This window comes from Dipodomys ordii, unplaced genomic scaffold, assembly GCF_000151885.1.
Source record: "Dipodomys ordii isolate 6190 unplaced genomic scaffold, Dord_2.0 Scaffold36, whole genome shotgun sequence".
Taxonomy (NCBI): domain Eukaryota; kingdom Metazoa; phylum Chordata; class Mammalia; order Rodentia; family Heteromyidae; genus Dipodomys; species Dipodomys ordii.
The window spans coordinates 14174749-14197422 of NW_012267252.1; the positions used below are offsets into that span (position 1 = coordinate 14174749).

Sequence of the window (22674 nt, forward strand, 5' to 3'; positions counted from 1 at the left end):
GATTCAACCATGAAGCAAAAATATTCAGAAAACAAGATTGCAGCTGTACTGAACATGTACAGGATTTCCCCCCTTGTCAATACAGCATACCAACTCTTCACATAGCATTTATATCATATTAGTATTATAAGCAATCCAGAGATGAGTTAAGGTGCATGTGAGGATGCATACCGGTTTTTATAGGAACTTTAATATTCTGAGGATTTTGATATTCACCAATAAAGGAGTATCTAGAAACAATATCTCATGGATTCTCAGGAATGACTGTAATGAGTTTGGTAAAATTCTGTGAGGTAAAAGTTAGTTATTACTGCAGACTTGTAAAATAATGATGCTGTGTCCGAATGCTGCCTATCAAGTAAAGACAACATGGAATGATGACAAATCATAAATGGGAAAATCTAGGCAGCTCATAATGAAGCTCATTGCCATGACCAACCCCAGTAGACTATTAAGTTTCTATGCACTGGGAATACTTAAGTAGAATACTGTTGCTATATATCAAACATGATTCTGCTTATCCGACAAGCACTTTCTGAAAAGGAGGGAACTATCAGCACCCTCATCTTACAAGATAGACCAAGTGGCTCAGAGAACCTGACTTACTTGCCCACAGTTAACCACTGGACTAATGATGGAACCAAGTATGTTAGCCCTAAAATAGATACTCTTAATCACAACATTTACACCAAACTTATATTACTCAGTAAGAGCCTCACACTATCCCTTGATTATAAATTCTGAAGGAGTCCTTGATAATATCAAGGATACATCATTTGAGCTTTTCTGAGAATGTCCAAAAAGCACTGAGTTATCTGTCTCCTTGTCTGTAAGACAAGGAAATAATGTCTGGCTCCCCAGGGGGCTGTGAAGGGGTAAGGGAGATGGTCTGTTAACTCAGAAGCACAGAGTCACATTGAGAAGAGATGTATGCTTAGCTTGGCTCTGCTGCTGGTGTTCATCACCCGTAGTGAGCACTGTGCTGCATAGAAGGGCTGTAAAAGGTCAGAGAGGATGGATAGGTCAATGCCCAGCTGACTAAGTCCAGTGTGAGGAAGAAGGAGGGATGGGAAAGTAGGACAGAGATGGACACTACATAGACCAATTCCAGCCGTCAATTTCATGCAAAACTCATTGATCTTTGTGCCCGAGGCCATGCTTCTCCCAAAAGCAATTTATCAACATAGATTGTCTCTCAGGAGACTTACAAATAAGCTTACAAAACATGCTCGAACAAATGCTTAAGCATTAGCAACTCACATCACTGGTGAATTCTGAGATCTTTCTCACGTTCCTGAATTGAGGGGTCTCACAGTAGTTGATACTGTGACCTTTACTACTTTCCAGATCCTTCTTGTACTCCACCTTGGAAACCAAAACACCAGACACTCAATAGAACCCAACCCAAAGTCATTCTTTAAAATGTCTACAGAACTTTACTAGAATAATGTGGGAAACATTTCAACCCATGATGTAAAAATATCAGGCCTAGGATAGTGTAAGTATGTGTTTTCCTTTGCAAAAACAAATAGTAAATAACCAATTAATTTCTAAAAGTTAAAAATAGATAATACTTTAAAAATACTCTCTAAGACTTTACACAGTCAAAAACTGATAAAACTGTAGTTGGTCATGTAGCTTACTGGTAGAGCCCTTAAACTAATGCATCCAGGCTCTGGATACATTTTGTGGGGATAAGGGTACTTGAAATCAGGGCTTGGGTACTCTCCTTGAGCTTTTTTTTTTTTTTTTGTCAGTCATGGGGCTTGAACTCTGGGCTTGGGCTCTATTCCTGTGCTCTTCAGCTCAAAGACAGTGCTCTACCTCTTGAGCCACAGCACTGTTTCTGGTTTTCTAGTGGTTAATTGGAGATAAGAGTCTCTTGGACTTTTCTACACAGGCTGGCTTTGAACCATGAGCCTCAGACCTCAGACCTCAGCCTCCTGAGTAGCTAGGATTATAGGCATGAGCCACCAGCGCCTGGTTCCTTGAGCTTTTTTTGCTTAAGGCTACAACTCTACTTCTGGCTTTTGGGTGGTTAACTGGAGATAAGAATCTAATGGACTTTCTTGCCTGGACTGGCTTTGAACAGTGACCCTCAGATACCAGCCTCCTGAGTAACTAGGATTACAGGCATGAACCCCTGGCACCTGGCTAAACCTATAGATATTTAATAGCAAAACTGGTTTGGGGGATCTGGTGATTATTCTTAAGGAGAAATGTCTTAAGATGATTATGGGGAGATGTCCAGACTTCTCTTTATGCTCTATTTTTAATTTGAGAGCTAGTTAAATAGATCTATCCACATGTAAAAATGCTTCTCACTGTATACTTCTGATGTATGTACATCTCTGTGGGTATATTTCAATAAAAATTAGCCACAAAGGTACTTTACACAGGAGTATAACAAAGCTAGCCACACTGATAGAGAGTGTCTTTAATTTATAATAAGTCTACTAGAGCTCTCATGGGTGTGCCTGGGTTGAAGACATGAGGCTTTGGTTATTAATAGACTTTAAGTGTCCGAGGTTACTGCAGAAGATAAGTAAGGGTGAACACCATAACTACAGTGAGGGCAAAATGAACTTGAAGATTCCCCTGTGACTTCTTACAAAGGAAATACAACTTAATTGTTATCATGTCTATAACATACCTTTTAAAGTATTCAAGATGTGTTATAAAATGTTTACAATATAACACAAGGTAAAACAAAATAGAGTTGAATTCTAACCCTAAATGTTTTTATATTTATATATTCAGTTTTATATATATATTCAGTGTTTTATATATATAAATATATATATATATATATTCACATAGAAAAGTGTGGACAGTTCTATGCAAGTGGCCTGATTCCACTCTGGTCCCTGAAAGTTTCTATGAATCAGACACAGGAGTTTTACTTTCCCAGATCTATGACAAAACAATGGCTTTATCATGGCAAAGGTCCCATCTTGAACTAAAACATGACACAATAATTAACATTACAGTCTTTGCCACACACATGGTTGATATGTCATACACTAAGTTCCACATTGACAGATGGAACGTAACCAGTCAATACATGACTATGATGTAGCATGTGCCAATAAAACTTTTATTTACAAAACTAGGCTGTGGGCTGCATTGAGCACTGAGCCCACAGTATATTAATCCCTAAAGCATCAGAACCATCTATAACATTTGTTTAAACACAGAATCCAAAGCCTCAGCACCCATCTACTACTTTAAAGTGTCTATGGTGGCTGATGCTCAGAAACTATCACTGTAATTCTGAGCAGTTTCAAGTTAGAGGACCATAGGTCAATGTATGCTTTGGAATAGCCAGATTATGGCCTAGCCTTTTGAGATTAAAGAAGAATAATAAGATATTTGCATCTCTGTTTCTGCGTTGTAGATAACCTCTTATGGGAGTACTTTTCAGAGCCATACTCTTCCTTGTGCCAGAGGTTGACTGTTTGGGTGCCTTTATAGTTCTGAAACGGGATGCAAAAACATAGTAGGGTATCAAAAGGACCTGGAACTAGAGATGTATCCTGCCAAGAAGTCCTAACATCTCAAGAAAGCTTAAAACAGGTAGATCAAACAATATGTTCCTTGTGGCAGCCAGGTCAGACTGTAAGGTAAGAGGAATTTGCATGGTACACACAGCTACTCTGAATTCTTACTCTAATGATAAGAAGAGTCTGACATTAGAAACACCCTTTCTGTTCTTGGGTTTTTACCCTACAACAGTAACATGTTTTAAAAGTTATCTTTCTGACAACTAGAAATCCATTGCCTGGTCCTTTTTGAATATCTTTAACACAGTAAGGATTTGGGAAGAAAGTTTTGAACCACCAGGAAATAATGTGGATGAAAACACGTGAATTTGACTATTAATTTCCATACGTACTTCACTAACAAGCTTATTCACATTCTGAGCTTGTTTAAGAACCAAGTTGTCTTGAGCTGGGAGAGAATGGTAATGCGCAGCGCCTTTCATCTTATGGAAGTCCTGTCTGTATTTGAGCTGAAACAAACACACAAGAGTGATTGTTGAGAGAGGACTTACTCTGAAATTACCCCAGATTTAACATTAATATTTACTCAATAAAATTTTCTGGAGGGAAAAGAGTTGTGGACATTTTCCTCCATTAAATCTATAAACTGAAGATAGGATCTGGTAGCTTATTCTTATGATCCTAACTACTCAAAACTTATGAGATTTGAGGATCACAGTTCAAAACTAGCCCAGGTATAAATGTCTAGATACTCTTATGTCCAGGTACATAACAAAAATTCAGATTTGTAGGTGTGGCTCAAGTGGTACAGCACCAGCCTTGAGGGGAAAAAAAACCAAGAGCAAACTCCAATATCAGGACAAAGACAAACAAAATAAACTGCTAGGTCTTTTCTGTATTAAAGTTTTTAATGCCCTGCTTCACAGTTCGTACAGTTTATACTGTGATCTGGTATTTTAAAAAGGTCTTAAAATGATCATAAGAAAGGATGTAATTGCAATTTAATTTTGCCCATCATTTCATCCCTGGCCTGCTAAGGGGATGTAAAGTGAGATAATGTCATATATTTCCCTTCTCAGGGCAAAAGTGGTGCTGTTCTGGGAAAGTGAATACTAATTGAATAGTAACAGACGCAAGAAGGGCCAAGGTAGAAGAAAGCACTGCTTTGTTCTGACTAGAGACCAAGTTCAAGGTGGCACATTAAGATCTGCAATGGGTACTTCACCTTACCATGTTTAATTATAGCTCACCTTTCAAACATTGCCAGCTGGCTATCATTCTGTAGAAAAAAATCATTTTATCACTGGCCTATGCTCGGCTTGATAAACATATGACTGGTTTTAATCAGCTCTACTTCTAAAATGCTCAATTTCTCAGCAACTTTCTGGTGAAGACGTTCCTAACTCCATCTTATCTAGCTGGACTAGTTTTGTACTTACTTCAAATGACCTAAAGTGAGTTGTGCTATTTGTCTCTGCCAAGCTCCTTGGAAGCAGTAAATGTAACCAAATACTCTGAACAGCAAAAGAAGGCATCAGAAATTTGGATGGGAACTGAGGGCTAGAATAACATAGTACTTTGGCTGAGCTCTAAGAAATGTATCTGTGTATAGGTTTCTTCAGTGCCTCTTCTCTTCTGCCTCTTTTGATAAGCTGTCCCTGGATGGTACTTACATCACTGGCGAGTTCATTAGCCTTCTTGGCATTCTGATAAGCAGGGGTGATCATGGCTGGGAAGCTGCCCTTTCCCCTGGGCTCTCCATTCTCCTCCAAGTAACCCTGCTGAGACAATCAGAAACTTTGGTTACTTATGCGCCCCGCCCTAAAACAACCCCTAGAGCTTGTTCCCACACAGTCCATCCACACTGGTCCAGTGATTGCCACTGGAGATGTACTGTGTGATGGGTAAGATGTTAGATCCTGGAAGTCAGACTCACTTACTAGTGGCTAATACATAATCAGCACAAAGCAAGTGGTAATTCTTGCCATTATCATTAATATTTCCATTGGATAAACCAAGATACTTGACCCGTTTCCCAGTTTCATGCTCTAAGGAAAGCATGTGTCTTAACTCATGCCAGCAAAGAACGTCGTCTTCCCATATCTAATCTTGAATACTACTTTACTTGGGTCCAATGATTGGTCTATGAAGAGGTCTATGATTTGACATCCAAATATTGATGTGTGTCATGTAACCAGAAAAGAAATAGAACACAAATGTTTGTAATTTAGGGATGAAAAGCTTTGAAATGCTACCAGATTATCTGAAATAAGACTATAATCTCACTTTTCATTTTTCTTTATTCTTTTCCATACTATTCACCCATGCCCAAAAAGGAAAATTTTGCTTATGGGATCATCATCACATGACTGAGAAGGAAGTATTCCTGTGTTTCGCTGGCAGCCAGATTTACTCCATGACCTGCTCAGATGCACCTTCACTTAGAAGCCCCTGAGTCACTCCCTGGTCAAAGTCCTGCCTTGGGCAGAATCTGCTGATTCCTCATCTGCATCTTGCTCAACAACCTGAGACACCCCTTCTTGTACCTCTTTGGGCTCATAACTCCAACTCCCTGGGGTCTGCTCTAGGCAGAAGTTTATCTCAACAGTTTGGACTTTGGCACACACATTTTCTTAAACCATTGGGTCCAATTTGCTCTATGTTTTTTCCTATCCTGCTCTATAGTTTTGTGTTGGTAGCTTTATTTTAATGCATGCGTGCATGTGTGTGTGTGTGTGTGTGTGTGTGTGTGTGTGTGTGTGTAAATCTTTTCCTAAGACATCTACTTCTGTTAAGGAGTTCATTGGTTACAAATAATAAATTGATTACCTGATATAGTCTTTTTCACAAGTTGCTTATTCATTAAAAAAAAAAAGAATGAAGTGGTTGGCACTTAAGGCATTACAGATATTTATAGTTTATCTGCCTCTCCCCCTGCTTCTCTCTCACTCCCTCCTACTCCTGGCTTGGCAATTCCTGCCAAATTACCCAGCTAAATGCCAGGCTAGGTTGAGTCCCCTCAACAGCTGCTAACTAAGGTATCAAACAACACCCATGTAGACTCTCATGTTTGCTTTTAAGACTAGAAACTTCAATCAAATTGTTCAAATAATCAAGAGCCAAATATAAGACTATGAAATTATCTTTCAAAATATGTTCATACCCATAGATAAAATGTAATCATATTAACACACGTAGATGAACTATGACACAGATATGAAATTATATATATGTTATAACTAGGGGTAGGCAAAACTATGCAAAATATTTTTGCCTATATATATTATATATATTAATGAAGCCAGGTTATTTTAAATAGAACTGATTTTGTAAAAGTTTTTCTAAGCCTTCTAAATGGCATATTTAAGACATGAAACAATTAAAAGCATATTTTCATTGAATTTAAATCACTAAGATACCACATGACAAGCAGGTAGGATTTGATAGATTTTATAATGTGAAACCAAGTATTATTATTGCAAAGTGATTACAACCAGACACAAAACCTTCATATACATTCTAACGGCATACAAAAGTATGGCAACTTGCTTTTCTAAAGAAGAGAAATACATTCCTTCATGAGTTATGTGTATGGTAGAGCCTATCTACTTGCAAATAATTCAACCTAATTAAGAGAAAATCATTCCAGTATGTACACTTTCTCACTTTCATTTCTTTTTTAAAATTTGTAACTGAAAATAAATGATGCTTCCATTACTATGCACAACACACAGAAAACACTAAAGGATATGCAAATAAAAACTTGCTTTTATCTGTTGTATTCAACTTTTCTCTTTCTGAAAAGATGAAGTTCATCTAAGAAATGTAATCAGGAAATAAAAAAAGGTACACACTCTTTGCTTTATCTAGGAACCTAGATAAGAAATTTACTTCCTAAAGAAATTAGCCCTGCTATGCAACAAACTGCTCCATATTTTTTAAGATATGTATTTTGATCACCTTCATGTTTAGGCAATGATGGACAAAATATAATCAATCTTAGTCTTTCGTAGGACTATTCTTCAGTGAACTGAGAAGAATGCTTTATTCTTGGCCAAGCTGCCATAGTTGTGTAGATTCTTTAATTATAAAAAATAAATACTTAGCATCTATTATCTTACATAGGTCAAGTTGATCTCTGTCTGTCTGCTACTTTCTGGCTTAGAAAATCCAGAATTCATGAACAAAGATTAAGCACAACCCACAAATGGACATGAACTGTGTCCCAGCTAATAGAGGCCAACCTGAGAACTGCCTATAGAAAAGACCAGTCTCCCAGAAAGACATTGTATCACATACCTGGTCATAACGGACTACACCTTCCTTTGTCAAAGTACCCTCAGCTCCAGTAGCTGAGCCAGCCACTCCTCTCATTTCTCGTTGATATTGTTGATGGTACCTCACCTATTTGGAAGCAAAAGACAAACTCAGTAAGTCTAGCTTCCCAGAAACAGGAGTCAGAAGAGTAAAAAAAAATGAACATCTTGTGGAATATTCTTGCTCTATTATTCTTGAGTCTAAGGGATATATCTTAAACACAGAAGTACCAGGTCAATGTCATGGTAAAAATGATTAAACACTATGGAGAAAAGCTACTTCTTGGCATCAGCAAGCATGCAAAAGCAAACAGGAAGTTGGGCTCCAAAAATCCAGGTTAACTTCCTGTTTCTTCCATGTGACAACATAACTATGAGCACTTACATCACTTGCCAGCTCATTGGCTCTTTTGGCTATCTGATAAGCAGGGGTAATCATAGCAGGAAAACTGCCTTTCCCTCTTTGTTGTTCATAGTCTTCTGTGTATCTCACCTAGAGAATTAAAAAAAATGTATATCTCATGTTACAATCTTATCATATGCTGGATGATCTCTGTCAGGTGTTCTGTTAAGGAGTCCTATGACACCTCGCCAATTCTGTAAGACAGATCTTAAGGCATATAATTGACATAATTATAGCATGGTCCACCATGTACATACAATCTACTTGTTTTTATTCCTGATACCCAGTGCAATGTGTGGAGAAAAATGGAGACACTCATCATGGAGTTCAGAGCATCATTGTGTTCCATCTGGTGTGGGCCAGCTGGTGGGGCTGGGCAGAGGAGTAAGAGTCTGTCCTTGAGGAGCTATGGTCAAGTTTGGGAGTTAATGGAGGCTTCTTAATTTCAGATCTAGGCTAAGGCAGGTGTGGAAATCACTTATTAAAGCAAACCTGTATTTTGTCCTCACTTCTGACTCAGCTAAACACTAAATTCTTGGTCTTTGTTTGCTATTCAGCACTGAATGAAAAGGCAAGTGGAAAAAATTCTTCAAAACTATGTTCCCTAATTTGTACTAGAAAGAGAGATTTCTTTCAGATTAATGAGATACATCTAGTTTGGTATTAATCTGGTCTCAGGGTTTCACCTTAAAGAATGTTTGTGAAACTGGGCGCCAGTGGCTACACCTGTAATCCTAGCTACTCAAGAGGTTGAGATCTGAGGATTGCAGTTCAAAGCCAGCCCGGGCAGGAAAAGCTGTGAAACTCTTACCTCTAATAAACCACCAGAAAACTGAAAGTGGCACTGTGGCTCAAGTGGTAGAGCACTAGCCTTAAGCTGAAGAGCTGAGGGATAGTGCTCAGGCCCAGAGTTCAAGCCCCATGACCGACAAGAGAGAGAGAAAAAAAGAATGTTTGTGAAGTGTATGCTAGCTGACATATCAGACTCAGTCTGAGAAAATTCTTCCTGGGATCAAGGCAAGACTAGGAGGTCTCCTAAATTCTCTCTTTCTTCTCCTCCAGTTAACAAAGAAAAAGGCATCTAAGACCTGTATGGCTTATCCTTCATGATTTCTTACATCACTTGGAAGCTGTCCCCCAGCCTTGGCCCGTAGGAGTTCAGGGGTATCTGCCACTGGGGTGAACTTGGAGATGCGTTCATCATGCCCTCTCTTGTATTCCACCTGAAGAAGAGACAGCACAGAGTGAAGGTCACAACCGCCTCACACTCCCTGTAAGAACCTTTCCAAGCAGCTCTAAAGGAGCTACACCATCAGACTATACTTACAGAGAGCCAGTGGGGAGGTGAGGAGGGTCTCATGGCACTTAATTTAATATCTGTAACAACTACATACAGTGGTGGAACTAATGTTTTCCCTATTTACAAATGAGAAGCTAGGGAAACAGAGAGGTTAAGTAATTTTCCCCATAGCCATACATCAAATAGGAGATAACGTCAGGATTCAAATTCCAACATGCTGGCTCCAAATAAGTTCTTAATCAATAAACTATGCCACTCTTGCAGAGTTAAGTTTTAAAAAATCAACAACCTCCCAAAATATTTTGGTCCGGTCTTTGGGTGAGCTATACCTATACGGTCTCTGTCCATTTTGTAGGTGTGGCCAAATCAAGGAACAGAAGGTCAACAATTGGGATATATAAAAACACAATTTTCTACATCATGCAATGCTATCTATACCTGTGGTCCAAAGCACTCACTTATGCATGTGTGTTTTCCCCCTGAATCACAGAGCTTCATAAACCCAAAACTTAGCACAATCATTGATAAAAGTGGGCACTAGGGCTGGGCACCGGTGTCTCACGCCTGTAATCCTAGACACTCAGGAGGTTAAGATCTAAGGATTGTGGTTCAAAGCCAGCCTGGGCAGAAAAATCCTCATGAGACTCTTATCTCCAACTAACTTCTCAAGAACCAGAAGTGGTGCTGTGGCTCAAGTGGTAGAGTGCTAGCCTTGAGCACAAAGAGGTTCTGAGACAGTATCCAAAGCCCTGAATTCAAGCCCTACAACCAACACATAAAAAAGTGGGCACTGGGACACTCACTTGGCTGGCCAGCTGGTTGGCTTTCTTGGCTCTTTGATAAGCAGGTGTGATCATCGCTGGGAAACTCCCTTTACCCCTCTGTTGCTCGTAGTCTTCTGGGTATTCCTGTTGGTTAAACAATGAAAGCTTTGTACTAGTTGAGAACTAATAAAACTAAGGAAAACTGGATTCATTAGATACTTCGGAAACCTTTCCATCTCCTGGAGTTAAGTTTGGAAATGGTATTTGCAAATCACCATCCACACTGAGGAACACATTCCCCACATCTAAGGCTATCCCCTTCAATGTTTATATCAAATTATGGGAAGTCTGGCATAACACTTTGGCTCCAAGGAGTTTATGTTAGTAATTAGTGCAATGACACTTTGATAAAATTTTTCTGCTAGGAGTAGTTTTACAGCAAAGGGAGAGAATGTCTTGCTTTTCCTCCTTTCTTTCTGAGCATCTCTGATCATTACTTTTCCTAATGAGACATATCATGTGCACTTCACTTTCTTTCCATTTTCTAAAAGAAAAGTCATGAAGACTAACAGTATTTCCCAAAGTGGATTCTTCAAAGGGTAGGTATGTGCTAAAGGCCAGGGATATGTTCTGCAAATAATGACCTCTGAAATCAGGGATAGATTGCCTTTCTATGGCAAATCTCAAAGCTCTCTTACAGTTCTGGAGGTCAGAAGGTTAAAGTAGACTACCAAGGTTGACTCATTCTGGAAGGACTAGAAGAGAATCCATCTCTTTATCGTCTCCAGCATCTGAAGGGCCTTTTGTTCCTTGGTGCCTGGACCCACATGACTTTGACCTCTGATTCTGTCATTGCACAGCAACTTTCCCATAATTCTGATCCTCCCACCTCCAGGTCATGGAGACCTGTGTGATCACACTAGCCCTCCCTAAGAATACAGGACCTTCCTGTCAAGAGCCTTCACTGAAGCACAGGTGCATGGTCTCTTTGACTAATCAGGTAACATTGCACAGATTCCAGGGATTAGGGAATCATTGAGAGGGATAAGTATTTTGTTTACCACAACCCTAAAAATAAAAGAATACTCAAACTCATCATTCAAATACCTGTTAAGAGTCCTTACCTCACCAAGAGACTGTCGTGCCTCAACCATCCTGACAATTTCAGGGTCTGGCAGAGCTCCTGGACACCAAGTGTGCCCTTCCCCATATCCAGGCCAGTAGGCTCTCTATAAAGGAAACACACAGGTGCTTATAAACACATGCCCTGTACATTTGGTTGCCAAGATCCCACTATCTGCCCACATTCCTAGTAACACTCACATACTTCGCAAAATAAGATGTTCTCTAAAAACCATCATAAGCTCCTCTTGATAAGTCTCCACTAACTAGAATGCACATTTTTTCAGACTACAAAAATGCCCTAGCATCCTAAATAATTGAATTTCCTGAGATATGCTAATGATATAGAAGAAAGTCTAAATATAACTTAACACATCGTTGCTCATCATTTGCTAAGATTGGGCAGGGGTGGAGAAGTCTTGTTGACAGACAACCTGAGATTAATCGGCATTATTCAGAAACACTTCAAAAAACCTACTGTCTATTATGTTCCAGACAACTGACAGTGAGAAAGGCAAAAGACAAAAGACAAATTTCTCTTTAAAGATATTTAGAATTTAACAGTGGAGAGAAAACAAACATAGGAAACAAAAAACAATTAGGAAACATTGGTAGGGTTGCATAAGCTTTGAAAACAGTAAGCTGTCAAACAGTCTGTAGGGGCTGGGCTTTGGTTTTGGCAGGGAGAATAGAATTTGAAAATAGAATAAAATAGAATAGAATTTGAACTGGAACTCTAGGGCTAAGGCCTAGAGTTAATAGAAGCAAAGAAGGAAAGAATGGCCTATGCCCCCTAGGTCCGTGCCATGAAACAGGAATTTCATGCATCGTTCACGAGTGAATCCCCATAGCTTAGCACACACCAGGGTCAGTTACTATCAAGTGAACTGCAGGAGTGTGACTTGCTGTGAAGGAAGGCTAGAGGGTGAGGGGTTTGTCTTAAAGACCACAAGGAGCTGAATGTAATTGTATGGGGACGGGAGGGGCAGAGCTTGGAGACAGCAGATGGGCTGCAGGTGGGACAAGCCGGACAGGTTGGGCAGAGCTAGGCTTTGGAGATCCAAAAAGACTTTACAACAGTATCAATAACAGGTGGTGGGAAATCTAAATGTAAACAAAATGTAAGAAAACACACAAAATCTTTATCCGGTAATATCAAGCATTGGCGTGAGTGTGGGGGAAACAGGTGTCCCCACAGTCTGCCTACGGGTATACACTGAAACTCTGCAACACAGAAACTGGAACTAGCCCTGACCTCTTACGGGTGTTCCCAGACCACACTATCCACAACAGCTTGGGAGGCCTGATGATAGATTGCTACAAGCAAACAGAGTCGAGATAGAGAGATGTAAGTAAACAGAAAACTCTAGAAGGATAGCAATGAAACTGAGATGGGAAGTGGTGAGTAAAGGACTGTTAGGCCTGGCACTGGTGGCTCACACCTGTCATCCTAGCTACTCAGGAGGCTGAGATCTGAGGATCATAATATGAAGCCAGCCCCAACAGGAAATTCCAATGACTCTTTTATGTTCAATTAACCACTGGAAAACCAGAAGTGGAGCTGTGGCTCAGAATGGTAGAGCACTAGCTTTGAATAAAACAGCTCAGGGACAGTGCCCAGACCCTAAGTTCAAGCCCCACACAACCAACAAAAAGTAAAAAAGTACTATCACCTTACTTATATAACTGTAACCCCTCTGTACATCACCTTGATAATTAAAAAAAAGTACTAGTAAGATTTTTTTACAATGACAAAAATGCAAGCATTGGGTACACAATTAAAAATACATAGCTGAGAAATTCTGAAGTGGGCAGAGGAATAGGTTAGGGTAATCCAGCAGGCTGTGTGTGACTGACATGGCCCAGTAGGCTGAGAGGCCAATCTACAAGAGGGAAAGGCATTTCAGGAAGTCCTCACAGAGGTCCAGGCAGGAATGACATAGGTCATGATGAAGACAGAGCCATGGAGAGGAAGGGCTGTGGCTCTGTGACGCATCAGAGGAAAATGGTATTGGCCTCAAGCCAGGGCACCTGTTCTCAGTGATTTAAAAAAAAAACACTAGATGGAAGGGACTAGATAGTAAACTGAACTGTAGCAGAGTTAAGATACATTGATAAAAGAACTCCATAAATATCTTGAGTTACAAACTGGATGAAAGGAAAATGAATTGACTTTCCCTAGACATCTGTGCGTATAATTTTCAAAGTATGTCACTCTTCTCTCTCTCTCTCTCTCCAAACCCATGTATCAGGCCTTTCTCACCTCATTCACCAGTGGTTGGTTGTTAGGTACACCTACTCCATCCGTGGATTTCATGTCCCAGTGAAAAACTGATTTAAACTGTTCATCATCTACTCGATCACTGATCTATATGATAAAGATACCATCAATTAAAGTTTCCATCAGAGAAGAGAAAGAAAAGAAATATTATGCAGCTAAATTGGGGGAGATTTTCTACAAGACTCAACTGCAAAGCATTTTTATTGCACTACAAGGAATCTCGGTACAATACATCTCACCATGGTTCCATCTGGGCCATCAGCAGATAACACATATTGAGTGCTCTCTGTACAAGGCTCTATAAAGTAGCCCAGTTAAAAAAAAAGATCAAGCCAGGTGCTGGTGGTTCACACCTGGTAATCCTAGCTACTCAAGGAGCTGAGATCTAAGGACTACAGTTAGAAGTCAGCTCTGGCAGGAAAGTCCATGAGACTTATTTCCAATTAACCACCAGAACGCTGGAAGTGGCACTATGGTCAAAGAGGTAGCGCACTAGCCTTAAGCAAAACAGTTCAGGGACAACACCCAGGCCATGAATTCAAGCCCCATGATGACAAACAAAGATTGAGATTCATTTTCTCTAAATTTAACATACAGCCCAAAGTCTTCATGTTAGAGTAATTTCAGAAAACCTTGTATATCAGACTTACATTCTTCATAAATTAGCCTGTGTAACTGTCATCCAGAGAGCTTTTTAAGATACCATGTTAGAAATGATTAGCTCACTGATTTCATAAAGGCCTTTTTCATGGTATAATTTTACTTTCAACATCTTGATCAATAACATCTGAGTTTTGTGTGTGTGTGTGTGTGTGTGTGTGTGTGTGTGTGTGTGTGTATGTGTTCAGATGTAAGGCAGGAGTCAAGTACGTTTTTTTGTAACAAATATCAAATCATTCAAACACTTATTTAATTATTCTTGCTATGTTGAATTATAGTCGTTATAAATCAAATGACCATATATGAACAAGTCAATTTTTGGATCTTGTATTTTAGGCCACTGAATATTTTTGTGCAATCCTCCTCTGAGTGATTTGTACTGCCTTTACAGTAAATCTTGAAATCTGATGTCTTATATTCTTCAAATTGTTTATCAATTTGTGTGTTGGCTTACAAGTCTAGGCTTTCAGGTTTGCATGTTAATTTAAAAATCATCTAGCTGGGAACCAGTGGCTCATGCCTGTAATCCTAGCTGCTCAGGAGGCTAAGATTTGAGTATTGGTTCAAAGCCAGCCCGGTTGTGAAAGTCCATGAGACTCTTATCACCAACAAAACACTCAGAAAAATCCGAAGTGGCATTGTGGCTCAAGTGGTAGAGTGTTCACCTCGAGCTGAAGAGCTGAGGGACAGCGCCCAGGCCCAGAGTTCAAGCCACATTACAGACAAAAAAAAAAAAAATCAGTCAGCCAATGCTATAATAGACACTATGGTCAGGTGCTGGTGCCTCATGCCTATAATGGTAGCTACTCAGAAGGCTGAGATCTCCTTAGATCTCCTTGATCTTAGATCAAGGTTCAAAGCCGCCTGGATGGAAAAGTTTGTGAGATCCTGATCTCCAATTAAATCACTAAAAGCCAAAAGTAGAGCTGTAGGTCAAGAGCTATAGCTCCAGTCTCAAGTGAAAAAGCTAAGGGACAGCACCCAGGCCCTAAGTTAAAGCCCCAGTACTGGTACATACACACACAACAGACACAGACACACACAGACACACACACACACACACACACACACACACACACCCTGCACATGTAACAAAAATCAGTAGGTTCTTGAGTCTCTGATATAGATGTCATAGTGTTTGCATATAGCCTACCTACATGCTCACATATACTTTTAGTCATCCTTAGATTGCATGTAAAAACCAATAGACAATCTATCACACTGCCAAAATGCTGTATTTAATGTCCACACAGGCATACTGGGGACTCTGCTTTACTGCCTGTGGAAGAGCAAAAGCTCTGTTAAAAACGCACTTTATTTTTAATTGCATTTTTATCTTTAAGTAGTTGCACAAAGAAATCGGCTTTGAACAAAGAAATATAGGAATACAACGAATCTTGATCAGTGTCACCCCTTTTATCTTTCTCCCCTGTCCACACTTTTGTGAGGACAGGCTGGCAGGTATCAGAGTCAGTATGAGGTAAGGTGACATCAGGAAGGGAGTCTCAGGCAAGCAGAGATTACTAGAGAGTCCTCCACCTCCTGGGTAACTTTCTAATTTTAGAAAGCTATTAAGCTCCATCCCACAGAGCAACCTCTCCTGGGGCCTGGACAGGATAAGTTCAATGATTCATCACTTTAACAGATGCAAGAGTTTAATCAACAGCTGGGTATTTAACTGAACTTTAGTGCCGACTTTTCAGAAGAGTCAGGCTTATGAACAAAGCCTCTTTGTCTTCCATCCCAAGCCCCTCTACTCATTGGTCCCAAATGTTGATGGAAGACAGCAACATTTTGTTACTCAACTACACATTGCATGTGTAAGTGGAGGAAATCAACTGTTCACGAATAGACAGAGACACTTAAAATCTAACAGATGCCTATGCAAAGGCATCTGCTTTCAAAGCTATTTCAAAAGCAAAAGTAAGTGACTTACCCCACCCATGGCACCCAATGACTTCTTCACATTTGGATTTAAAGGAATATGATAGACACTAGTGAATGTATTGTTCTTAGGGTTGTGGCTGCAAGCAAAGAAATAGACATAAATCAAAATTTAAAATGTACTTGGTGCAAGATGACTAATTATTCTTAAAGGTATTGTTACTTTTCAAAGCCAATACACCAAAAACTGAATTAAGTATTGTTAGCGACTTTCCAGGCAACGAGTCTTAGAGGAAAAAAAAAAGGCTCAAATGAACCAAATTCAATGTGTACAATGAAACTGGGTATGATCACTTAAAAACATTTGGAAAAAATAAAAATGGATATAAAAAAGTTGTATGTTGTATGTTGTTCCGCAAATATCAACTAGTTTGAGATGATGTTATAGTGACTAGAGTTGATCTTTATTAATAAATGTAAGATTTTTCTGTCCATTGTATAAAATCTCCTTTTAGATCTCCAAAGACTGAACCTCAGCAAACACTTTTGGGAGACATTTCTTGGATTTAACCATGAAGTAAATGAACTAAGCCTTTGGTTGGCTATTTGTTCTAAAATGAACATAACTCAAGAGGTGCTGGGAACTCAAGGGTATCAAATACTTACGCATGACAATACGGCTTTTTCTGGTGACTCACAAAGTTATTAACAGACAGCATCATCTTGCAGATTTCACAGTGAAAACATGCTTTATGCCATATCTAGAAATCATATAGGAAAGATTTGTAAATCACCTATTTTTCCCACAAATCAGGACTCTTATATACTTCAGTTTAAAAAAAAAAACCTGAGATAAGCTGAAGATTTGTATTTTAAGTTAAAAACCACGTGCACAAATGTGATATATTAAACAGATGGATAAATTTTTTCTTTTTTGTTTAAATTGTATTTTTGTTATCTTTAAGTAGTTGTACAAACAAGTTGCCATCCAACAAATTATAAGTACAATGCATCTGGAGTGATGTCACCCCTTTTAACATTCTCTTTCATCCCTATCCACCCAACCCCTCCCCTCAATTTTCCTAATTTTATTGGTTTTGCATTGAATATTATAACTGCATTCTCTCCCCCTTTCTCTCTTCATTAACTACACCCCCCCTCCCAGATGGTTAGCTTTTCTTAGGCAACATGGAAGAACACAGAAATGATTGGAATCTAACAAAAGTAGGTAAGACATCTTTTCCTGATAGCTGAAAAATGCCCACATATCTGTATATGAGAAGATAAATGTCCTATGTATATTTCTGATTTTCCCAAAGGCTAAAAACTGTTTACTGACCTGATCTATGCAGCTGATCTTCTCAGCAGGATAAACCCCATAGCCACACCTAGAGCAAGCCTGAACATTCATCTTGGAGAGTGTAGACAGAAGACAAACGTAGCAGGTAGGCAAGATCTCTAACTAGAGCCCAGCTGAGTTGCCTGTGTCTCCCAAATCTCAACTACTGTCAAACTCCTGTGAGTGCCTTGATCCTTCAGAACCCAACTTCCACCTTCCTTTGCTGACTTTCTGTTTTGAAGTCCGCTGTTGGCTGGCTTTTAAAACCACCACTTACTCAAGGACTATTTTGGCAACTCACTCAGCACGCATGCGTCTGGGAAATAAGGTGGAGGTATTTCTAGCTGACTTGCTTCTCTAAATAGAAAAGTGAACTCACGGGACAGCATCATGTTTATGTGGATAACAAAATCACGGTGTGTGACTGGGCAGCGTGTGGCACTTAAACACTAGCTGTGATCATAACCCAAGAAAAGAACTTTAAAGAATAACCACGCCTTCATGTGATGATCAAATTAGAAAAGCTGACTCTAGACATCCGATGACTAAAGCAGACAGACCAGCTATACTCCTTAAAATACAGGAAATAAAATAGGGTCCATGCACTTCCCTGGGAAGGTAAAGACCAGATTTAAATTTTAGCTTTATCTACTAAAAATGTTCCCAGCAGTGAAAGTAAAAATTTGGGTTGAATGCAAATATAAGAACTCGTGGTATTGTGGCTTCTATAATTTTGTTCTGCAGTGTTCCAAAAGAACATCTCTGATTATACCCTGGGCCCACAGGTCCTAACACAGGTAGTTTGAAGACAAAAATCTTTTTTTTCTGACTTTGTGAGGTGATGATTTCCTTTAGTCTATTCTTAAAAATTATCCCCTTATCAAGACACTTTTTAAAAAAATGGTGCCTTGGGGCTGGGAAGGTGGCTGAGTGGTAGAGCGCTTACCTTGCATGCATGAGGCCCTGGGTTAGATTCCTTAGCACCACATAAGCAAAAAGAAAAAGGCCGGAAGTGGCACTGTGGCTCAAGTGGTAGAGTACTATAGCCTTGAGCTGAACAGCTGAGGGACAGTGCCCAGGCCCTGAGTTCAGGCCCCATGACTGGACCCCCCCAAAAAAATGGTGCCTTACTTGTTTCTTCCCTGAGCTCATTACTTTCATTACCTATTCCCTCCAGCATCTTTATAGTCTCCATAGCAGCTGCCCATCTAAGAGACTATCAACGCCTCTGTTGTAAAATATGTGTCATTTCTATCAAAATATAAGTTCCAACAAAAACAGGATACTTGGGTCCATAATTCCAAGGTCTATAACAAGATCAAGCATGTAAAAGATGCTCAATAAGTACTTAGTGAATTAATGAAATAAGGCTATTACTCACACCATAATGCTTACAGAGGCCAGTGTGAAGTCATAGGTCATAGGTCATTGTAGGACCCTCCAAAATGGGTGAGCATGAGCCCCGAGGGAAACAAGTAATATTTCCTGGGCAAAGGCTGTGATTACAATCTACATCTATGATACTTGTGAAAACAGGGATAACTATTGCCTATATGGAATCAGTACTCAGCATCACCAAGTATTCTGTTTTTCCAGAGAAGACAGAGATATGCACTTATACAAGAAGCTGACTCCCAACTGCCCCCACCTCCTTTTAATAAAACAATGAAACAGGGTAGTATCTTTCTAGTAGGCTACTAATTGATGACCTTTGACCTCCAAAGCTCTGAAGTATTCCCCTAGGTAGGTTAAAAGAAACCAGTAGTGTTGATATGACAAGGGGACACTACTAGAGAGTGGAGGGTTAGGCTGGGGGTGCAGACTTCATTCTGCATTCAGGGAGAGGGGACTTACAGCAATGACTCCAAGCTCAGCAGACTCCCAGGCTGAAATATGATCCAAGCAGCAAGACTCCAGATGCTTTGCTAGGTACCAGACTTCTCAAGGCCTTACCTGGGAATGGGCAGACGATGTCTCAATAACTACTGAGAATGAGCTACTTCTCATTCTAGAGGGTTGAGGAATTAAGGTTGATTTCACTGAAGGAAAAAAATCTGCCCAGTATTTTCCTGACTAAAGCTGTGATTGCAGTCTACATCCACAACACTTGTGAAAACAGGAATGGTTGAAATGGATGATGTTTAACTGGACTTGTACTGTAACTTCTGCTGCTTCATTGGATGTCAGAAAGTGAAAGAAGGAAAAACCCTCTGTAACCAAAAATGGGATCATTTAAGGGACTGAAGGTAAGCACACATGGCTAGGGCAACCAATCCTCACCTGTCTGACAGATACACTGATGGTGAGTGTTTGACCTGCTCTTTAATACACACTGGGTCATTAAGAAGTACTGTGCACAGACAGAGAATTTCTGTCATTCCACAAACCTACATCTGGTTTGAGACCACTTGGCAGCAGAAAGTTACTATCTGCTTTGGAGATGAATTTGTGTCTTTGATTTAAGATAGCAGCCTGTAAACATTACCTATTAGAGATCAGACATTAAATATTTTAAGCTTTGTAAGCCACCGCCAATCCGTACCTGTTGTGTATCTTTTCTCTTTTCTCATCCTTTAAAAATGTAAGAACCATCCTTAGCTGGTATGCTGTATAAAAAACAGGCCACAGGCAGCCTGTAGGCTGTAGTCTGGAAATCCCTGATCTGAGCAAGCTGCTCACAGGACATCTGGAGCAAGTAGACCTGATGTTCTGTTGGGAAGAGGGAAGGCAAAAGCAGAGAAAAGCTCAGGAATTTATTCAGCCCCATTTGGGCTGGGCTTTGACTGTCTACAGTAAAACCTTATTAAAGCTGAACAATAACACCCAACTACTGGGGCTGTCTTGTCCCGGCCCAGGAGACTATGTTACACCTTGAGTGAAGATTTGGGTATATCTACTGCTAAAGTCCACAGAATCAGAACAGAGGCGTTTTCTGGATTAGGAATACAGAGATGAATCCATCCCGGTCTGATCAGAAGAGAGAAAACATACAATAATCTCAACAGGGAAAGGTTAAGATAGCCAGGAACCTGGAATGCTGAGATTGGGTAAAGAGATGAAAACTCTAAGAGAAAAGAGCAATTGTAGATATAATATACTTGCGAATAACGGATGTATTAAGTTTGCTAGGGCGGCCAAATAATGTACCACAGGTTCAGATGGCATGAACAACAGAAATTCATTTATTACAGCTCAGGATACTAGACATCCAAGATTAAGACATCAGCACAACTGATGATCTCCTGTGAGGCCTTTCTCTACATGTAGATAGCCATTTTCTCATGGTCTTCATATGGTCTTCTCCCTGTGGGTATCTGGCTCCCTATTTTCCGCTTATAAGGACAATAGTTATATTACATTATAACCCCCTCCATGCCCATGGCCTCATCCTACCTCCTTTGAGACATGATTTCAAAATATAGCTATATTGTAAGGTACTGGGGTTTCAAAATATGAATAATCCACACAACACATTACAATACATCATATCACAACATGACACCAACACAAACAAGCTATTGCCCTTAGAGCTGACATAAGGGGCCAAGTAAGGGCTCATCACTTCCTTCTCCTATCCCGAGGGCCGGGGTCCAAACCTTGCTGGAGAGAGCATGGTTGTAGCTCACTAATTGGCTGAGAAAGTCTACCATGTCAGTAGAACTTGTCAGAAATTAATTTCCCACAGCTTTCTAGGAATCTAGGTCCCAAAAAGAACGTTTCCCAGGAAGGGAAGGCATCTCCATGAAAGTACCCTGCTACAAAACCACCCTACGCAGAGACAAGGCAGCTGCTCACACACTGTACAGGACACAGCATGCAAAGACCCAGGAAGCAAAACTTTACAAGGTTGCTCTCGCCCCCTTACAGACAAAGTGTAGCATCAGCCCACTGATTTAAAGGGCTTAGGTAAACATTCTTAGAACTGACAAAAAAGGAGGAATTTGCAGATGAGAGGCAACTAACTGATGGCAGATGAAATGTGAATTCCTCCTTTAAAGGAAGACAAGGATTATTCCAGGACCCAGAGCTTCCTGCTCTCCTTACCTCCTAGAAACCAGCAGGGGTTCAGCAGAGGCCAGACGTTGGGTTTGGCCATGTGGATGTTGAGAGTGGCCTTTTGATTCATCCTGGGATCTCCTCCTGCAAATGTCTGTGTAAAGTCACAACCTGGATGAAGCATCTCTGTGGATGGCTGGAGAAGCATCAACATAGCACTGGATGAGGTAGGGTACCAGGCAGGTGGGCTTGACAACTTAGCCACTAGAGGGAAAAGGAGAGAAACTACAAAGGTCCCCTCTAAAAGCAGCCACGAGGCCCTCACTGTACTTTGTGCATAACCCCCCAAATCCTAGATTTATTTACAAATGAGATAAATCAGAGATCAACAGCTTTGCTTTACAGGTAGGAGTTTTCATTTCTGAAAAGATTCACAACCTCCTTCCTTCAAAAAGTCAAGTATCTTAGCATATACAATGGCTCAGCTTACCCTTGTCAAAACATGCCAATAACAGTTTTAAATAAAATCTAGAACAGCCTGCCACATCAGAAATCATACAAATGTCCATGAAAAATATTCAGGATTTTCTCAGGAGCCAAGTATTTATGATTCCCTTACACTTACCTGGTCAAGTCTTTCAAACCAAGAAAGTGATGTCCTTACTTGGGGAGAGTTTAGAAACAATTCTGAAGCCTCAGGCCCAAGTAAAAACAAGCAAGAAAAAAAAGCTTTGATGACTGATGTCACACCATGAAGCCTGTACCCTTAATACTCAGTGCTTTGGTAGTTCTTAAAAGCAAATGTCTCGCCTGGCACCAGGGGCTACTCAGGAGGTTGAGATTCGAGGATCACCATTCAAAGCCAGCCAGGGCAAGAAGGTCTGTGAGATTATCTCCAATTAACTAGCAAAAGGCTGTAAGTGAAGCTGCGGTTCAAATGGTAGAGCACTAGCCCTGAGTGAGAAAGTCCAGAGACAATGCCCAGGCAGGCTCTGATTTCAAGCCCCAGGACCGACACCACCTAAAAGAGACAGGGAAAGAGAAAAGAAGGAAGGGAGGGAGGGAGGGAGCGAAGGAGGGAAGGAAGAAAGGAAGGGAGGGAGGGA

General features: G+C 40.2%; 1 protein-coding gene across 3 annotated transcripts in view; it reads right to left on the reverse strand.

Moving 5' to 3' along the window:
- Positions 1-17888, reverse strand: part of Nrap (nebulin-related anchoring protein) — a 67603-nt gene extending 49715 nt beyond the window's left edge. For 2 of the 3 annotated variants that reach the window (XM_013017616.1, XM_013017617.1), the window contains exons 1-12: positions 17573-17888; positions 16900-16994; positions 16286-16373; positions 13672-13776; positions 11411-11515; positions 10326-10430; positions 9341-9445; positions 8205-8312; positions 7803-7907; positions 5177-5281; positions 3896-4012; positions 1261-1365 (exon numbers count right to left, since the gene is read on the reverse strand). In XM_013017616.1, the coding sequence (XP_012873070.1) occupies positions 1261-1365; positions 3896-4012; positions 5177-5281; positions 7803-7907; positions 8205-8312; positions 9341-9445; positions 10326-10430; positions 11411-11515; positions 13672-13776; positions 16286-16373; positions 16900-16994; positions 17573-17644 (1215 nt within the window). In that variant the 5' untranslated portion in view covers positions 17645-17888. The remainder of the gene's footprint in view (positions 1-1260; positions 1366-3895; positions 4013-5176; positions 5282-7802; positions 7908-8204; positions 8313-9340; positions 9446-10325; positions 10431-11410; positions 11516-13671; positions 13777-16285; positions 16374-16899; positions 16995-17572) is intronic. The other variant, XM_013017618.1, reaches the window with a different exon arrangement.
- Positions 17889-22674: the final 4786 nt, after the last annotated feature.